This window comes from Periplaneta americana, chromosome 12 (genome assembly GCF_040183065.1).
Source record: "Periplaneta americana isolate PAMFEO1 chromosome 12, P.americana_PAMFEO1_priV1, whole genome shotgun sequence".
NCBI classification, from domain to species: domain Eukaryota; kingdom Metazoa; phylum Arthropoda; class Insecta; order Blattodea; family Blattidae; genus Periplaneta; species Periplaneta americana.
Window position 1 is genome coordinate 69679450 of NC_091128.1, and position 21261 is coordinate 69700710.

Here is a 21261-nt window from a genome sequence, read left to right on the forward strand (position 1 = left end):
GGTAGATTTCCATTGTTTTTACTTAGTTTACAGAAGCATAAAATGGAATATGATCTTACTTAGCCGAGTAACTTGTCAGGAAGTGCATAGACAATTTAAAACGTTGAGTAATAAAAGACATTCGTATATGTAAAGCGTTTCCATAAGTGTTCCACAATCGATTTGTGGAATGGCTGAAAATAACGGTCAGTGTTAGAAAATTTCGACCTTAAAAGAGAACCCCACTGCTAAGTACACTGATCTTGTCAATGTTCATTCAACTTGTAAACCACTGTGGAGTAACAGTTATCATGTCTCACCGTAAAACGAGCAGGCCCAGGTTCTAATGCTGGTTGGGCTTTTCACATATCATTATCAGGTTAAACGAGCGTTGAGCGGATTCTGCTGATTTTGGAATAGACACCGACGCACTTAGGTTAGGTTAGGTTAGGCTTTTATTATCCCGTCAAGATGAAGGTGAAAGCGATTGAGTGTGATCTCATTATCATTACCATAGCTCGGGTTACGTCACAGTGCAGCGTGCTATATTCGTACAAGAGCGTGACCGCTCGGCGACAAATATCAGCCACAGAACAGGAATGATAAGCAAATAAGTCTCAGGCCCCTCCTTCGTAAAGGGGGTGAGACATGACTTCCTAACTTTTTAAATTAATATTTTTAATTCTCAGCGGGAAAAAAATATATATACAGGATGTCCCAAAAAAGGGTTACATATTTTGGTGCTAAATAGTATTTACCATTTAGTCATCTTCAGGCTTCGGTCTTGGACATAGAAATGCATGAAGTTCATAACGCACAGCGATAGTGTTGTGTTGGTCGAGTGGAGTGGGTGATGGAGCGTGCTGTTACTTCGTGTCTCAACATGTAAACAGTCCATCACAGTACGGCACAAAATATATTTCACTCTGTACAGGTGCAGTATATACAGTACATTCCTAATGTAGACAATAAATGTCTGCCATTAAAGTATTAACGTGAGTTGTATCCTTCAATCAGGTGTCCCTACGCCGAAGCCTGTTACACGTACCACAGCCTAGCAGCAATAGGCCTACACACAACGGTAATGCACATTACGGACCCACCTGTGCTGTTACAGTCGGGTGACTGCACGGGGTCATGACGTCATTTATACTCTATGTACTCTAAACCTCATACTGGTTACTCTGTGACCCTAGGCCGAAGCTTGGTCATCATACACCTTTGCTGTAGAAAAACACACGTTCATTCGAGAATTATTGCGGGTTGATGTAATGTCTCATAAGTCATTGATTGAGCTTGAATAAATGTCCAAATGTCTTTAAATGTCCAAGAGCCAAAAATGTGATTAAGTTCAGGGAACAGTGCTGGTCAGTTGACTGGACCTCACAAACTTGTAATAATCCAAAGAGTATATACTGTAGCCTTTTTTAAATTCAAACAACAATGTGGTTTTTACTTCTAAACTTTAATTACACACCCGTCAACAATGGGTATTTCACTTGACACTGCAACACAGTAGTCGTTATTGCACTTCACAGACGACAATGACTATTCACGTGGATTATTGAGAAGAACAACAATGTACTCCTAATCTTAACTAATGTTCATCAAGCACTATTTACAACAAAACAAAACTGTCAGTTCACAGTTCGTTTGCCTTGGCTAGTTCTTGTAGCTCATTCAGTCAAGTTTACAGTATATCGAACCCAAGACTTCCAGAGACAGTCCACTGAACTTCGAACCCAAGACTCTCGGACGCATTACTTCTGTCGGATGCTACCACAATCACTCAGGTCCGCCTCACTACGAACCCAGGACTTTCGGTGCGTTGCCTCTGCCTGGACGCTGCTGATTCACCAACTGACCTCGCTGTCCAAACTAAACAGGCTTTGCGGCTCTTCTTCACGTCGAAACTAAACCATGAGTGGAAAACAACTAAAGTCCTACATTAACAGTAGTAAATGTCGTAATAAAGTAATTAAGCCATAAGTGCAAAACAGCTAAAGTCCGATATTTAATTGTTGTTATATTATTTTCGAGTAATCTATCTTCAATTATATCCAGAGTTTCTTTTATAGGAATATTGGTGTATAAATTTTCAATATCAAGAGATAACATTTAGTGTTTTTCGTAATTTTTAAATTTTGAAGTTTACTGATTAATTGATTAGTGTTCTTTGTTGTGTATTGTAAATTCAATGTAGATTTTAAAAATCGTTGAAGAAATTTGCATATTTTGTAACTAGGAGAATTTATACAATTTACTATTGGTCTCATTGTTGTAGGATTTTTATGTCTCTTAGGTAAAGTTTTCAAAGATGGAATTTTAGGTTGTGATTAATCATTTGTTCCACAATAAGAGACAAAATGTACAAGATATTGTATGTAAAAAAGCCTGATGATGCCCGAAGGGCGAAAACGTTTGCTTAATTTTTATAATTTGTATAATACACAATGATCACTTACATGGGTGTCATTGACTTTTTATATTTGTGATATGTCAATTAGACTGAATTAATAAAACAATATTATATTATATTATATCATAATATAGACTAAGATAATATACCCAGAACTTGTTTCATAATAATCGGTCAATTCATTGTGGAATTATGTCATATTATTCTGCATCTGCACATACAATTTGTCGTTCAGTGAAAAATTTTGGGCAGATCTGAGTTAATAAATACTGTCTACTGTTAAAGTCTGCAACCATTTTTGGACACTTCATATTACTCAAATGATATTTTTATAATTTGGCCTAGGATTATTACAAAATAGAAGGTACAGCTGGAGGCAGTGATTTTGGCAGGTGACCTCGATGACATTTCCAGTACATGAGTCGATATTGTTTATATGAGCTGCATGGATGACTGGCGATAACGTTCTGAGTCGTTTATATTTTCATACCGGCAGCTTTTATCATTATTATGAAACACACCACGGTACAGTCCGATTCAGAGAATACCTTTAAATACATGTAAATTACTTTCGTTCACAATAATTTTACAATACGCCTCCTACATTTTCTAAATTAAAAGAAAAAAAATCATTGCATATAGCTATATATATATATATATATATATATAATTCTACCCTTACCAGATCAATCCCTACAAGATTTGTCCAGTAATGATGTAGGGATCCTCTACTGGTCGTGCGCCAATTCATGTTAGTAAAATTACGATTCTTCTTATTGATCAAAATATTAATTTGGCTAATTTGGTAAAATTGCATGCTGCGGAAGTTAGATTTATATAAAGGTATAATAAATAGGATTGCAATAGATATTGCAAGGGCAATAATGTCTTAACACACATATTATGAATAAAACAGATTGATGTTTGGAGCAAGAGGAACGATACCCAACTTCTGTTCTCAATTCTGTAAGACCCTAGGACTGCACAAATCTTTTCTGAACGAACTGGCCCTCCTCATAATTAAAGAGTTAGTCAAACTTTTACGGAACCACGTATATGGACTCTTAATTCAGTGTATGGAAAAAAATTGACGCACCATTATCATTTTTCTTTTTCCTTCTTAGCTTCCATTGATTCTTTACTTGAATTTTTTTTTCTTCTTCTGTAAACTGCCATTGTTTGTTTGTGTATTTGTTTGCCTTTTTTCTTACTCTTTTAGCTCTCATCTTCTATTTTGTTCTTGTATTGTTTTGTATGCTTTGTCTAATGGCAGCCTCTAATTTGAGGAAGCTCTGATAAATAAATAAAAAGCATTTTAAAATATTCAAAATCGTAAAAATATCTGAGAAACCAATATTCCCTGCACAAATTGCACCAATTTAAAAATATAATTACCATTGATATTAAATATTTTAGGAATCTAAAAAGTTGTTTGTTAATCTAGACTAGAGTTATTGGCTGATGACTATACTAAATTCCAACACAAAATTCATTCAGAATATGTAGAAATTACACTTTTGGATTTCACTAAATGTATACTATCGAAATGTGTTACATTACCCCTTAAATACTGTACATACATGTGTTAACTGTGTTTATGTTTATCTGTGTTATCTGATGTTTTATTTTTTTTAAATGTAATTTAATTAATTAATATTAAACTGCCCCCCATTGAGGGTAGCCCTTACGAACTCAGTATATCCTAAAAAAAATATATATATGTAAACATAGATATTAAATTTTAAAGAAGGGAAACAAAGAAAAGGGCGTGAAAAAATTACAATTGCTATTAATGTGGCACCATGTGATTAATTAGGATTTGGCACGATTTTTTTAACACAATTATCACAATGTCATCCCTCAGAGATGTTGGCAGAGCAAAATGCAGTCGAAATTCTTCGAGAAAAGCTGGTATAGTCCCTCGAGCACCTATGAGCAAGCCGAATACCTCAACGTGAATTAAGGCATATTTCAACATGAAACTGCCATATTGAATTCGCACAAATTCTATTATTCGTAATTTTCGTCTCGAAAACCCGTAAGATATCTAATTTAATTTTTCACCCATCTTTGTCCCACTCCAACACTTTAGGGACAAAGTCGGACAAAATAATACCTTATTCGTATTCTGTGATCGCAAAGGACCCCAGATATTGATTTTCGTCGAGATCGGATGACATGAGATTTCTCACATCCTTCTGCCTTTTCACCAGTACTTTAGGAGATGGTATTTAAAGAATCTAAGAATGTTTAACCAAAATTGTGAAGAGTAACCTTCATTTTAAATTTTACGTCTTTAGTTAAATACACTTTGGTGAAGTTTAAAACCATCAACTCCTTTCTCTCTCCTCTCTGCTCCGTTAGGAAAAAAAAAAAAAAAAAAAAAAAAAAAAAAAAAAAAAAAAAAAACTCAAAAGTTATTTGAAGGGATACATGATATTGAATTTTTTTACATTCCTTATAGCCTACATTTTAGAAACAATTCTGAGAGATGAGATGAATAACCTAATCCAATTTTATGAGTGAGTCTTAGTTTTAAATTTAAAGGCTGGTTAAAAAAAATAAATCGGTATAATTATTTTGATCATTACTGCCTCCCATTTTCCAACTCTTAATGTTCGTATTTCATAAAACTCAGTCTTATTTATTAACTAAGGATTAACAGAAACCTACGTATAGGGTTGAAGGATATTTAAGTTGATGAATCAGTCTGTCTGTTGATTATATAATAGTTTTTTTTTATTATATCAGTAGCGGTTCCTCGGGGGAGGGAAGGGAGGAACGTCCTCCTTACGTTTTTCGTCTTTTGAAAGTAAATACTAAATGAAATATGTGCCTTGAAATTCGAGGAAAATTCGATAATTTTTAAGTTCACAACTATAAGAAAACCCAGGTTGATCGAGTTTTAAACAACGCGCACTCATGTGCTGCTAGAAAACTATGAGAAAGATGCGAGATTGTTTGTGTGGAGGAAAGTCAATCCATTCCTCCTTTACAGCAGTTAACACACATAGACAACAGCGCACTAGCGGCCAGAGAAAGAAGTAGAGTTTTAAAGCAAGTAAATGAATGGATAGGGAGGAGATCCTCCTCTGATCAGCACATGGGCTGGAAATAGAAACCGCCTGGTCGTGCAGCAAAGCTCGCTACCGCTGCCATCTAACGATGTTGCATTCAATCAGACTATAACACATCTAGAAGGAGGCACAATAAAAACAGTTTTAACGCAAATCTATGAAATACACTATATAATTAAACTTTTTTAAAATTATAAATCAAAATATATTATTCATTCCACTTTATATAAGCTACTATTCATGATTTGAAACTTTCGAGGATATCTTAAAGTTGAAGTTGGATTTTTATAAAACAAAGAGGAAGTAGTTCTATGTTAGTATCGCAGAGCTTTTTGGCCTCTGAAATTCACTTCCATTCATTGCCTACTAGACAGGGCACCAGTCAAGTTGTCAGTTTTATACAAATACATTTGAAATTGAAAGTACTCCAAACTACATTATTTTTAACGCAAGAAAAATTAATCGGCCACCGGCAGCTTTGAACAGTACCTAATGGTAGTATGACTTTACAAGAACTGACATTCTTCAAAAGCATGTGATACGGAACTTGTAAAATGTAGGCCTGCATGTGACAACACAGATCACGTGGGTGGGTGCAGTGTTCTCGCTTTCCTAACATTATTTCTCATTCCCATTTCAGTAAAACAGTTCCGTTTACGTGTTAGAAGCTAGTCTCTTCCAACACGTGTGATGCTGTAGTGTGCACGAAAAATGCTGTGAGGTTGTGAATTTCCTTGTAGTTGTTAATTTGTGAAATTATTCAACAATGAATGGAACACATTATATTTTGGACAATTTAGGAAATTCAGTTTACAAGAACAGATTATTGCTATACAAAAAGGAAGGCCAACCCCAACACTACCTGGTCTCACATATATGCATGTAGGCTAATTTTTAGCTTGTTTCTCTCAAGAAGGTGTCATTTTGCGCTGTCAACTTCTTTCCTCCTCTTAAGAAATATGCAGGAGCCGCCACTGTATTATATAGATTGTCTTTATACTTTATAGTAACGAGGAAAAGACTATTCAGCAGGAATTTGAATTATCTCGGAAAATGTGTGCCGGAAACCGGTCCCTTTTCATATACGTACATGCACACATATAGATTACTGTAGTTCTATAGTTTAGCTAAATGTGCATAGTTTTTAGAAGTGACTGTCCATCTAAGTCCACTCGGATCTCGAGCCTGCATGTTTACGCTTCTGTCCTACCCATTCCAGTTTCAGTTTGCTTGCTGCAGAGACACTCGTATCAGTCGACCTTGCATCGGTAAGTAACTCACTCTGGAGTTCAGATAAAAAAAATCCGTCTGCCAAAATCGCTAGCTCCTACTATAATCATATAAATTCTGTGTACATTGTCATTATGTACTATAATAAGGTTACCAGATTTTTTTTCGAAATTTCCAGGAATAAAATTAGACATATGAAAAACTACTTTTAAAGTGTATGTTTGTTTGCCATTCATTTATACTGTTATACACTTTAAAGAATATTCATTCTGTTTACACGCTAAAAATATTCATTCTACCTATCTACTACTTAAATTACTGGTGTTTTTGAGAACAGTGAATTGTTTTAAGTAGGATTTCTCAAGATCCAAATTTTTGCGGAAAATTCCCGACAGGTTATGTTGAAGGTGGTCAAGACAGCAAGCATAGATCTAACAGTTTCTAAACTCATTCTGGATTTTGGAATGTCCACATCATGTTCACTGAAGAAACAAAACTATCCTCTGAAGCATTACTTTCAGGATGACACAGAGATAGTTCAGTCAACTTCTGGATTTGTACAATGAGGGACATAATAGTTGAGCGACTTGAGTATTTCCTAAGACAAAAAATGCCACACAGTTCACGCTGCGGGCCAAAAGTTTTGGTTCATATGTTGAGATATTTGCATTGCTGTTCAGTTTAAATATTACATATCTGTGCTGGAAAGGAATTAAAACTATAGCCTCTTATGAACTGTGCTACAGATCTTGAAACATTTTCGCCCACTCAACAATTATGCCCCTCACTGTATATATATAGAGAGAGAGAGAGAGAGAGAGAGAGAGAAAAAAAAATGTATTGCATTTTGAGAAAAGAGCAGCATTTTCTTCATTTCACTTTGTTACTTTCTTTGAAGTCTTATTTCTTCAAGTAAGGAATTTCATCAAATTATCTTCATCCAGGTCAAGTCCATCTACATTTGAAGAAAAATAGACTTTTTCCAAACTTTACTTTTTCTGAAAGAGATCTCAGCAAAATATGTTCATTCAATAGATATTTTGCGAATAAATAACCTAGGGACTGAAATATTCAACAGCATTTTCATAAAATTCACGAGAGGCAGTGAGAAATTCTGTTGTAGAATAAGAATTAACTTCTTCTAAAGATGCTAAGTGTTGCTTAATTGTTGATGGAATAAATTATGTCCTCTCTTTCAGTTCTGATTATGACATGAAAAAGAAGCAAAGTTGCATTAGCAAAATTTATCCACAGCAATGTGCAAAGATCATTTATTAATAATTAACATTGAAAATGTGGGAACAATTAAATTAGGGGACATTTCGTAGACAAATTTTGTCTGGAGAAAAAAAGAAAATTTCGGGGACTCTCTGGAAAACAGGAACTTCTGGTAACCTTTACTATAAGAAATAGGCAAGATCTGAATATTGGTATGAGTCACCAATTCCAAAAAATTAGTACTGGTAGGTAAACAAATTCTTAATTAATAATCGTAATGCAAAGTTTTTTCGCTGTTTATTAATGTCAAATTTATTTTCTTTAAATCGAGAGTACAGAGTGTTGATTCACGAATCAAATTACAATAAATGAATTTAATGAGCATCCAAACATGAATATTGTATTTTATTATTGTTATTACTAGTATTGCTATTATCATTAATTCTTTTTAATATTTAGTGTTATTAAACATGTTATAAATAGTACAGTTCATGGCACATCTCATCTTGTATGACAAGCTGGTTGACATTTTGACTAAATGGATTCCCATCTGTAGAAACATTTCTTTGCCCTCTTGTAAAGTACGTATACAAAGTCCCTGATAAAGTAACAGGTAACCTCTTAAGTAATATTATGGTCATATAAGAGATTTGGTCCCAAGTATTGTTTTTCTAAAAGTTTTTCACACGAATACAGTGCAGAAAATGCCGATTGCTTATTGCGTGCTTCTATATAAATAACTGGACTCAATATTATGTTCCTGGACGGAAATTCAGTCTTTCATGAGAAACAAGTTCAATAGTGGAACGTGTATTATTTGTTCATATCTCCACCATTATATCTTCTAGTGGTTTTCTTTTGAGGTCTGGCACAGTGGCATCTTCAGCTGGATATCCAACAGGCAGTAGCAGTGTGAGTTTCTCAGATGTAGGTCTACCCAGTAGATTTCGTAGAGCTGGTCCACAATTCATCGGAGTGCTCGTCAGTGACACCAGCCCTGCGTACTGGGAACATATAATCATAATGAAGTGATGTATTAGTCCTGTATATTTTAAATAATAATAATAATAATTATTATTATACTTGTGACCTTCACCACAACTAAGAAAGTGAATTAATAATAATCTTTATTAAGCACAAACAACTTTCAGGCACATGTTATTTTTTGTCTAAAGTAAGCAGCACCATAGCCTTCGGAAGTGTACGCTGCAGATTATATCGAGTGAAAATACTTTATTATTATTCTTCTGGTGCATGGTAAAATACTAATTTTTATTATTCCATTTACATTGTATTTTTGGTTCAGGGCAAATACTTTTCTTTCACGAAAATACTACTCTTTTAGTCACAGATTTATAGTACCATATTTTTTTGTTCAGGGAAAATATTCGTCATTAACGCAAAAAAAGAGAAAAAAAAACAGACCAAAAAATTGCCTCGGATTGTACACTCAACCTACTGTGCATCTGAGTGGTTATGTCGCAGGACCGTCGAAATGGGGGAAATGACGTGACATTTACTTAACGGGTCCTTTTCTTTAAATGAATTTGAACAGCACGTCACTTGCGTTGGTTTCAGAAAAACCAAGGGTTAAGAAATCATAGTTTTTCTTGTACCGATCTGATTTTGGAGTCATTTTCCAGAATAAAATTCTATATGAGCATAATGGTAGGTCTATAAGGAATAATTCTTGGGTTCTCAGCAGGTAAGTTAAATAATTGCTTCCAAACTTTCTATGACTAACTCTGCTATCTTCTTCAGGAATTGAAGTGCTGTGGGACCGCTTATATTATAGACTACTGTATACCGACTAAACATAGTCCCACGGCACTTTAATTCCCGAAGAAGATGGCAGAGCTAGACATCGAAAGCTTGGAAGCAACTATCTAACTTACCTGGAAGAATTATTTCATATCCAACGCTGGGAAAGCCTGAAGTCCTACATAATGGTATAAATTTGCGTTGGATTTTTCATAATTTTCCTCAGTAGGCACAAGGTTCCCTTCTGTGACTTTCTAGAAAATGTGCTATTTCCTCTGTGCAGTTGAAATGTTCTCTAGATTGTAGAAATTCTGATAGGTCTATTTCTATTCCATCAACGCATTTACTCTCGCAGCTTCCTCTGTAAAGGCATTGTTATTTCAAAATGTTTGAAATTGATGGTTAAGTTTCAAAAACTGAAATTTCTGCTATATTGACATCTCTAGTGTTGCGTTATATTTTTTACTGGCTCTAGTATAATAATAATAATAATAATAATAATAATAATAATAATAATTTTGAAAGAAAAAGGAACGTGTTATAGCTAAAATGATCATTTGAAGTAAAGTACCGGTATGAAAAGACTAACATTCTGAATGATTGATGGTTAACTTAGTATACACACTATTAGTACAGTATTATACATCTGGACATAAAATTGAATAGATTATAATCTATCATGTGACATAATGATAATGAAACTAGAATTATAAAAATTGAAGTCGTAATACCATTGTAAAATATGAATTTAGGATGTTCTGTCGTTCAAGTTAGTACGAGGCCTGATATTGAATGCTCACAACACCAGAAATAAAATTGTTTGAAATGTGATTTTTAACATTAATTACAGAAAATAAATTAATGTTAAGGAAACGGGACTGATAAAGATATTATAACCGATTAGAACATTAATCAATATCAGGGAAAATCAGGTGCCGGTACCACAGTCTAGTATATACAGTCACGAAGCTCAGTATGTAGTAAATATGCATCCATAGATAGTTGCTAACCACTAGGATCGCTAATATCGCCTTATTACAGACAATGCGAAATAGTACCGGCACAGTCTATTGTTCCTAGCACCCTCACAACTGAAGCTTCGTGACTGTATATACTAGACTGTGCCGGTACTATAACTCGCGGAAATATAGAAGAAACTCGTTTTCAGAAAGGTCTAGCACTATTCACATTCTGAATGACGAAATATTAAAGAAGGTCAATTCCTGAATAGCACGAATAATTATTTGTTTCTGAGCTGGAACAGGTCTATTGGCCTAATCCCTGAATCTGAAAATTGTTATTTACTTAATAATTGCAGTGAGGAAGAGGAGAAGAAGAAGAAGAAATCTTTCAGCATAGATTACTTGTGTCATAGTATGTCCAGGATTTGATTCATAACTTAGCCTATGTACAAAGAGATTTTCTTATTCTCGATCTTCTAAAAAATTATCTAATGCTTATAGAATTAGCCATATTACGTATAACAATATCTATATAGTGACTAACCTGACTGATTGACTTTTTTTCTTTTAGTTGCGTCTGGTGTATAGGACAGATATATTCTGCAAATATAAGTTGGCAACTAGTTTTGCCTGATAGTATGGAAATGCGGACGTCAAGCATAGGCATAGTCAAGAGGACTATATTAGTCCTCTTCGGCATAGTGCATAGGCCTACTGCGTGGGGGAGGGGCGCGTTCATTATATAGATTGGACCGCTCGAATGAACCTAATTTCAATTGTATGTGACTGATGAACGGTTGAAGGTAGAACCTTACGGTAACGTTTATATGAAAGGAAAACTCAACAAGTTTCGAATCCTGTCTGTAGATTGTGCGCAGACATGGTTTCTTTTCGTAGATTGTATCGATTGTCAAAATGGCGACACCGCAGATGAAAGTTCAAACTGTGTTGTGGTATGCGGAGTTTAAATCAATTGTTAGAGTTCAAAGGGAGTATCGGCGAGTGTTTAACCATGATGCTCCAACTGCTAAAAACATTAAGGAGTGGCACGATACATTTTTAGCTACAGGATCGGTGTTGAAGAAGCATGGTGGTGGTCGTAGAACATCCGACGAAATGGTTGCAAATGTTCAAGCCGCGTATGAGCGAAGCTCGCGGAAGTCATTAAGAAGAGCTTCGTGGGAACTTCAAGTACCAAAATCAACATTGCAACGAATTGCCCACTGTCAGTGGGCGTCGTGCGGCGAGTGGTGCCTCACAAAGACATCCGGATTCTGTCCGCAGATCATGGTGTGGTGCGGGTTATCACAGCAGCAGGTCATTGGACCGTTTTTCTTCGCCGAGAAAATTGTGTGAAGTACTACATATCTTGACATGCTAGAGCAGTTCTTCTTTCCACAAATTGAACACCTGCAGCCTAACATCCTTTTCCAGCAAGATGGCGCTCCTCCACACTGGTTCAATGACGTTCGTACGACTTTAGACAATGTGTTCCCTGGCCGTTGGATTGATAGGGGAGGACCGATCGCTTGGCCCCCGAGATCTCCGGATTTAACACCACTCGATTTCTTTCTCTGGGGCTACGTAAAAGATAATGTGTACGCCACCCCAGTCAGAGACCTTCCGGAGCGCATCATAGAGGCTATTGAGAGCATTCCAGAAGACATGCTCCAATGTGTTTGGCAAGAAATCGTTCATCGCCTCGATATCGTCACAGTGACAGCTGGAGTTCACGTAGGGATATAGTGATGTGCATATCGAAACTTGTCGAGTTTTCCTTACATACATGTAGCTTTCTATCTTCAACCATTTACCAGTCACATACAATTGAAATTAGGTACATTCGAGCGGTCCACTCTGTATTTTCTTCTTGTTAGAACACAGCGTCTCCGTAATGTTGAATATCTACTGTACTGAAACGAAAAGAAAAATACTGAAGTAAAATATTAAATCATGTCAGTAAATTAGATGTTTTGATTAATTTTTTAGTAACCTAAACTAGCCTAGGTTCCACTCCAGAAGCAGCACTCATATGTGTGCAGACAGACGTTTCTGGAACTAACCCACCGTTCTGTATGTCGTATGACGGCATTTTTTAATCACCATAAAAAACACTGCAAGCGAAAGCGTTCTCCTCAGAAATGCACTCGTATATCAAACGGATACCTGTTGCCTGTAGGTAGTGCGAATTTGCAGCGGTAGAGCAGTAGCTACATAGTCATCCGAACACATCTTCGTTACATTGTGTTAGTGACGTGCAATTTCAAGAAAAGGTAAGATGGAAGTTTCGAAGGGTTATACATTTTGATTACATACATCTTGAAGGGTTTTTGTGCTTACGTTATGTTATGTTGTGCTTAATGTTAGATAGTTTGAGACTTACGAAGTGCTTAAGAAAACATTTTGCAACAATCATATGAGAAGAACTTAGGCGTATGAGTGCTATTCAAGCTTCGAACATGGAATGATATCGAAGTTTGTGTACGGTACGACATTTAATTAGCAGAATAGATGCAGCCCTACATACTGTCATACATTTGGTTAATAATTTCTCATACACTTTAAGCTATGTTTGCTGTAAAATGGGAAATAAGTTAGCAATTACATTTTACATTCAAAAGCGACCTCTTTAAGCTATGTTTGCTGTAAAATGGGAAATAAGTTAGCAATTACATTTTACATTCAAAAGCGGCCTCTTCTACGCGAAAGGATTATGCCTTCCATATTAAAATGTATATGGTTTATTTGTAGAAAAAAATGCACTAGCCTACTATAATTTTCATGGTCATGCTTGCATACTATAGAGAAAGTAGCAATGAGAAAGGCTACGACTTATGTTTGTTCTTCATCTGATTATGCTGTTTATGAAATTAAATGCGAAGGCAACACCGGCGAGGTATCTTGCCCCACTGTCACGGTTTTCAGCTTTCCAGAACAGATGTTTCTCATTATGTCTCAAGAGAAATAACTTCAGTTTCAAACATTTCGCTGTCCATTAGGCATAATTTATTAGAGAAAGAAAAAAGTTTAAAACATTACTCAATTATACATTCAATTCTGTCTCATGGGTTTTTTCTTCATGATTCTTGCTGCAGTATTCATTGAATTTTCGATCTTTCTGCGCACAACATAAATAAGTCTATCTGATTTTCGTTGCGTTTTTAATTCATCATTGAACTGAGAGATGGAATAACTTCACAAATGTACATAATAAGGCACAACTTAAGTAAATATGTCACGCTTAATACACTGCATTATTTTACACATTCAATAAACCGGCACCGTGGATCGTGTCCCGGCGTAGTTCTGCCCTCAGCGCGCAGAGCTGAAAGGTCCCGGGTTCGATTCCCGGTGCCGGAACGAATTTTTCTCGATTTAATGATGATAATACACATTGACTACTTCATAGTAATCGTGTTAAGATTCAATGAGGATGGCGAGACCTCATATAACGAATATTTAATGTACAGTGTTTATTATTATCATCTCATAATTAGAGCCCGGATGTTAGGCAAAATGCCTTTTTTGAACTGACTGTATGTATTAAAGACCTATTAGAGGTAAACACGTTTCCACACATCTGGAGACGATAGGCCTAATTTTGTTTTGCCTTTTTTGCCTATTTTAGCTCTCGTTGCCTATTTTAAGTTAAATACCCTTTTTTAGTCTTGTTACGTCGTTATTGTACATTTTCTATATTTTTAATGCATTTAAAATAAACCGCACATAAATTATACCAGAAAACAAAACAGAACAGTTGTACAAATTAAAAATATATATTCACCTCACACAAATATTTGCTGAGAATCTTATTCTCCAGCAATACATATGTTTCCAAGAAGTCGTAAACTTTTCTCCTCTACCGATTCCATCTTTTATCTCACTTAACAAAGATGTTTGAATAGTATAACCCTCAGTGCTCAGGTCAGTGGGATAAAAATAAGTTTATTTAATCCTTCTCTATACTCTGAATATGGTATGCATTATTAGATATCTTTCTTAAAAAAAAGAAATTGTTTTTATTTAAATTTATTTTCCAAAGAAGCATTTATTCATTTTGTGTTCTTTTTAAGTGTGCTGAAATTTGAGATCCATTTGATACATTTAAAATAGAAGAAAATGCGTACAGTTTAAATAATATACTTATTTAAACTATTAAAGTTACTCATTATTTACTTGCTTTAGTTTACTTTTTTTTTCGCACCATCGAAACTAGCTAATCCATAATCCATCCTCTCGTACCGTTTCGGTTGATAACATGTTCCACATGAATACACACAGTTTGTCTTGCATAGTACATTCATGCAGTGCAGGAATCTGTCGATCACTGAATTAGAGCCCTAAAATAAATTATATACAGAATGTTTCAGAAATGTACTGCATAACTTAAGGAATCAGTTTCACAAAGTGTAGACAATAAAAGTAATGTATATCAACACAGGGCTGGAAATGTTAGTTTTCCGAGTTTTGAAGGTCTGTCTATGATATTTAACCGTTCAGATAAGAATCCACATGGGGCAGGTGTACAAAAATTTTCTGAGGAACAAAATGCCTAATTTTTTCGTCGACAAGCACACTTTATGCAACATGATGCTCTTGCACATTTTAGTTACCGTGTCTGCAATTACCTGAATCAAAGTCTTCCTGATCGGTGGATAAGTTGCTTGACCTACACGCTTACCTAACTTAAACTCACTAGATATCTTCTTGTGGGGTCATTTAAAATCATCGGTATATTCAACTCCGGTGGCTGACGTGGAAACTCTTCGCAATCGAAATATAGAAGGTTGTGAGACAACACGAAACAAGTTAGAAATGTGGGATCGTCTTCGCGGGGCTATGAGACGTCGACGTGAGGCCGATATTCAGGCAAAAGGTAGACATTTTGAAGATTTATGCCAAGGTGATGTGAGCAGTTAAGTGCCATACAGATATATGTAAAGTGATGTGAGCAGTTAAGTGTTATACAGATATATGTAAACTGATGTGAGCAGTTGTGCCATACAGATATATGTAAAGTGATGTGAGCAGTTAAGTGCCATACAGATATATGTAAAGTGATGTGAGCAGTTAAGTGCCATACAGATATATGTAAAGTGATGTGAGCAGTTAAGTGCCATACAGATATATGTAAAGTGATGTGAGCAGTTAAGTGCCATACAGATATATGTAAAGTGATGTGAGCAGTTAAGTGCCATACAGATATATGTAAAGTGATGTGAGCAGTTAAGTGCCATACAGATATATGTAAAGTGATGTGAGCAGTTAAGTGCTAGAGACAGATCTTCAAAACTGTGAAACTAAGCATTTTTGGCCACATGTTGATATAAATTATTTTTGTCTACCCACTAGGAACTCATTTCTGAAGTTATGTAGTTATGTCGTGTATTTTTAGACATTTGGTATACCACATTTCCACCGGCAAGATTCTGATTTGTGGAAACAATCGCAGTTTAAATCAGAACCAATCCATCTTCTCACAAATTAATTATCGATAATTCCTGTTTGGAAGAGGTCAGAGACCTGGCATTACTGATCACTACTGTACCATTTCTTGCGGTGTCACATCAGGAACAGAGGAAGACACTTACATGTATGGCAGTGAGAAGAATGCCTGATGCAAGAGCCACGCTCATCTCGTTGTAGTAGTGGATCTTCTTAGTCCCATCTTCCTTCAAGCTGTATTGCTGTTTAAACACCAGAATTATATACGGCGCGTCCGTGAGGTATTCTTTCACCCAATCTGTTTTGAGAGGCTTCAGATCTGTGGTCCATTGTGTTCCTGTAACGTGGAAATGCAAATTTATTGTAAAACAGCAACATAAAAGTCCGAATTTCCGAAGTAGTAGAATTGATTAGAAAGCTAAATGATAGATTCACAAAATGTTACATTTTATACCGATATTAATTATTTGGTACAGCATTTTGAAAAGTACATTAATATCAAGAAAATATACAAAATACAAAACAAAAACCCAAAATACTGATTGCTTCTATACTAACTAAGCGTCTAAAACCTGCAAAATTACGAAAACAGACGAACAGAAACTGAAAATTTCTGAATGTTACATTTTGAGAAAAAGTGACAGGCGGGTTCATCGAATCCCTGCAATACACGAAACGTTTATGCTGATCGTTTGAAAAATTCCTTTGCAGAACAAAGTTACATGTGTTCGGACAAAATTTCTGCCCGTTTAAAAGACAAAACTAGAAACATTTTTCAATAATTTATTATCATAACACACTGCTCTCTTAAATTGACTGAGAATAGTGAGAATTAAATCAATGGCTTTCCCAAAACACACTATGAAATGTCTCGTATAAAATAATTTTTATCTCGAAAAGGAAGCAAAAACGGGCAAAATTGTATTCAATTTTTTTTTGTTTGAAATATCTCAAAGAATAATCCCCTGAAATTAATGATATTACTTACGATATATATTCATTTCAGTTTTAACTACCCCATGTATACTCAAAAAAGTAAAAAAAAAAAAACTTTTTTCGTTCGTAATTCTTGAATTCTGTTATTTCATCGCTCGAATTTCACATCCCTTCAGTTATATTGAAGTAGCCAAGATTTTATTAACTTTGTCTTGGTTACTATAGACGTTTTATGTTGAGAATGTTATCAGTTATATACATACATGTAATTTGTTAATATTTGATTACCTATATTATTTCTGAAATATTTTTATGTTTTGTATGGATATTCAGTCATATCGTGTTGTAAACTATTATTTTGTATACATAAGGCAGATGCTTTTTTTTTAATATAGTAACACTAATAACTCATATGTTTCTTTTTTATCGTGGAACGTTTTATCATTTCTGTAATACCCTACGCGCATCTTGTCTTTAACGGGAGCGCGCCGATGCATCCCGCAAATATCATTATTGGAAAAAATAAATGAAGTTTGAGATGGGCAGGGCATGTAGCACGTACGGGCGAATTCAGAAATGCATATAGAGTGTTAGCTGGAAGACCTTCAGGGAGGCCAAGACGTAGATGGGAGGATAATATTAAAATGGATTTGAGGGAGGTGGGATATGATGATAGAGAGTGGATTAATCTTGCACAGGATAGAGACCGATGACGGGCTTATGTGAGGGCGGCAGTGAATGTGCTGATTCCTTAAAAGCCATTTGTAAGTAAGTAAGTAAGTAAACGAAGTTTGGATATCATCGTATTGTATTACATTCAAGATATTACTAGTCGCTTGAGCAGCCAATGCTGTATTTATTTTATTACACTAATTACGATATTCATTAAAGGTTCAAGATCTTTGTTTTATGATTATGCTAAGAAGATTCTCTTCAAGCTGTGACCTAGGACTGTTTGATATAAAAACCACCAATCACTTAAAAGTTCCATGCAATTATAGAGTTTCTATTAACGTAAAACTGAACTATTGTAGAACTATTTTTGTTACATTTAGCTTAACACATTGTACACACATTTTTAGATAAATCGTCTAATTCATTTCTTTCATTTTAGGAATTAGGAAAATCAACTGTTCTGGCTTGTTAAACACTAGTCTTACCCATTCTCTTTGTGTAGTTGACGTGTTCTTCCTCTTCGACAATGTCCCGTATTTTCTTCTTAATTTCCGGGTCAGATACAACCACATACGTCCATGGCTCTGTATGAGCACCACTTGGCGCTGTGCCTGCAAAAGTAAAATCAATTGTTTCCAGTTCTTACCGTTATTGTATTAGCCATTATATACTGATGAATGGATGGATCAACTTTATTGTCAAAGGCATAAACATGCATAGACATAGTCAAAAGTACACATAAATTAAAATATAACTTAATTTAAGAGTCACTGGAACATTTTTTTCATTTAAAGCCCACACATGCCTCCTCTAGACCAGTACCTCTCAACTTTTGAGAGGTCGCAGATCGGTAAATTCTTTTTCTACAAGACTAGGGTCCGATCCCAACAAATTTACTCGCAAATATCTTTACCATATTTTTAAAGCTCATACATTTAACTAACATAAGTATTAATAATTCAGTATGATTCTTAAGACTTAAGAGTATTAGTACACTGTGAAAACAGTGTGACATGTTGACAAATAATTTGATTAATTATCAGTCACTGGATTAACGCAATTTTGTGTCATGTTCTAGTTCCTCAAGTCAACATAATTAACTCACGCTAATTTTCATCGACATATCGATGGTGTTTGGGTAAAGGGAGATGTCATAAAATGAGTTTTGATATACGGTATAGTCATGGAAGAAAATTCAGCTTCACGAAGATACGTGGTAGGAAAACAAAGAAGAAATCTGATTGCTATTTCATCTAAATTTTGATATTCATTTTTCATTCTTATCCAGAATTTCGAATTACTCAAATTTAAAAGTACTTTCCAGTCCTTTGTCTGATGATAATTCAAGAATTTGAAGGATTTCTTAGTAGGAAAGGGCTGCGTCTTTGTGTTCAACAAAGATTTCAAAATCATATGTTTTTTTCTGGTGCAGTTGACTTGCAGGGAATTTTTAGGCCGGTCATAAATAGCGGTATTCCCTTTTCCGAATGTTGAAATATTTATGTCTGAAGAATTCCCGATCATTAAAAGATAAGTGGCTTAGTCACTGACATTTGCTACATAGATGTTATTTAGTTAGATTTTAGAATTTAGAGTTTAGAGACGATCTGGATCTGTGATTTCCGACACAATCACGGAAATTATTCCCCTAAGAATATTGCCACTATATTTATTCGCGAAAAATTCTTATAAAAGTAAAATGACAAATTGCAGGAGAATATCTCGCAGTATAACTAATGCCAGGGTTCGATGGTTGAGAAACACTGGTCTAGACAGTAAGGACACAGTTGTATGAACATCTTCTTAATGCAGGCTATTTCCTAAATTTAATAATGTTATTTGTATCTTTGACATCGGTTGGTAAACTAGAGTGCGGTCGCGTCACGCTTGATCCGAAGAACGCGGGCGGGAGCAAGCCTGTAGAGCGCGAGGTAACACCCATCATTTTAGATCCGTAATCTCCGGCGCATTGCATTCATGTAACTTTCATTAATTAATGGCATGCACACAATCATCATTTTATTTCACTAATCTGTGTTACAGTAGTTGCTGAAAGTGGTGTCCATTAGCATTCAGACCGTCCCGACATCTTTTGATGAAATTTGAATTCACACGCGAAAGTTCTTCTTTCGCTATCCTTCTAATTTCTGTTCTTATACTGTTCTTCAGTTCATTGATGGTGTGTGGGTTATTCCTTTAGGACCGTATTCATAGACATTTTTAGCGCGAGCTTTCGGTGGATTATCAGCGTTTTTCGTACTCATAAACCAGTGTTAACGATAGGATATGATTTGAATTCTGTACTAGTAACCAGTGGATAGCCGGGGCTAGCTTGGTACGCTCGTAGCGCTTGCTGCGAAATGTCTATGCATACCACCCATAGAGTGTATATTTTAGGGTTCCCTACAAATAATAATCGCACGCGGTAAGATCTGGAAAACGTGCGGGCCATAACCCTGTAGAAATAATTGTCATCAAAGACCTCCCTTGTAGCCTCCAAAGAAGCACCTACAGAATGGGCTGTAGTAGAATCTTGTTGAAAATATGCATGTTGTCTTTCATTATCAGATATGTTCAAAAAACTGTGCGAATATTTGTGTACAATATTTTTATTAATTTACAGTATCTTAAAAATATATCGGTTCTGTTACTCGATTTGATGTTATGGCACACCACACATCAATCTTTTCATCATGCAGGGGAACTTCGTGAAGTAATCGCGGATTTTCTGTACACCAGAAACTATTGTCCTGTGAACATACATAACCACGTAAATGAAACCATGCCTCATCAGATAGAATTATTAAATGTGGATCAATAATACGGTCAACAATGTTTTGTAAAACCCATTTACAGAAATTCACTCGACTTTCGCCATGTGGCCGTAATTCTTGGACTTGAGTCACTCTGTAAGGTTTCAATTTTAAAAGTTTGGTAGCCGTATGGGCTAATGTTTTTGATACGTCTACTTCTTGTGCAACATGACGTAAAGATTTGTTAGGAGAACGTTCAAGTGATGCCTCAATATCGTCAAGTTCTGCTTCTGTTAGAACTTTTCGTTTTGGCCTACGAATTTTAGAGTTCAGCGATCCCGTTTTTCTTTATCTAATGACAGAGTTTCGAATTATACTTCTATTTGGAGGTCGAATACCGGGGAATTTCTCTACAAATTGCCTACACACTTGTCGGCATGAATCTGTTTTGACGTAAGTTTCGTACATAAATATTCGGTGTTGTAAGGTAAACTTTTCAGCCGGCATTTCAATTATCTAAACAACTAATTTAGTGCACAGCACACACCTCAACGTATTTAAAAGTACACAAGCACACACGTCTTCTATCACAGGTTAGTGAAATAAAATGATGATTATGTGCATGCCATCAATTAATGAAAGTTACATGAGTGCAATACGCCGGAGATTACGGATCTACAATGATGCGTGTTACCTCGCGCTCTACAGGCTTGCTCCCGCCCGCGTTCTTCGGATCAAGCGTGACGCGACCGCACTGTATTATATATCTTATACCAGAAACCAAATAAGTTTTACTGATATTCTTA

At 35.5% G+C, this 21261-nt stretch overlaps 1 protein-coding gene across 1 annotated transcript in view; it reads right to left on the reverse strand.

Annotated features, from left to right (window-relative positions):
• Positions 1-8598: 8598 nt before the first annotated feature.
• The window catches only part of Iyd (Iodotyrosine deiodinase), a 56644-nt gene continuing 43981 nt past the window's right edge, over positions 8599-21261 (reverse strand). Inside the window, exons 3-5 of the mRNA XM_069841515.1 lie at positions 18188-18313; positions 16238-16428; positions 8599-8927 (exon numbers count right to left, since the gene is read on the reverse strand). Of these exons, the coding sequence (XP_069697616.1) occupies positions 8745-8927; positions 16238-16428; positions 18188-18313 (500 nt within the window). The 3' untranslated portion in view covers positions 8599-8744. The remainder of the gene's footprint in view (positions 8928-16237; positions 16429-18187; positions 18314-21261) is intronic.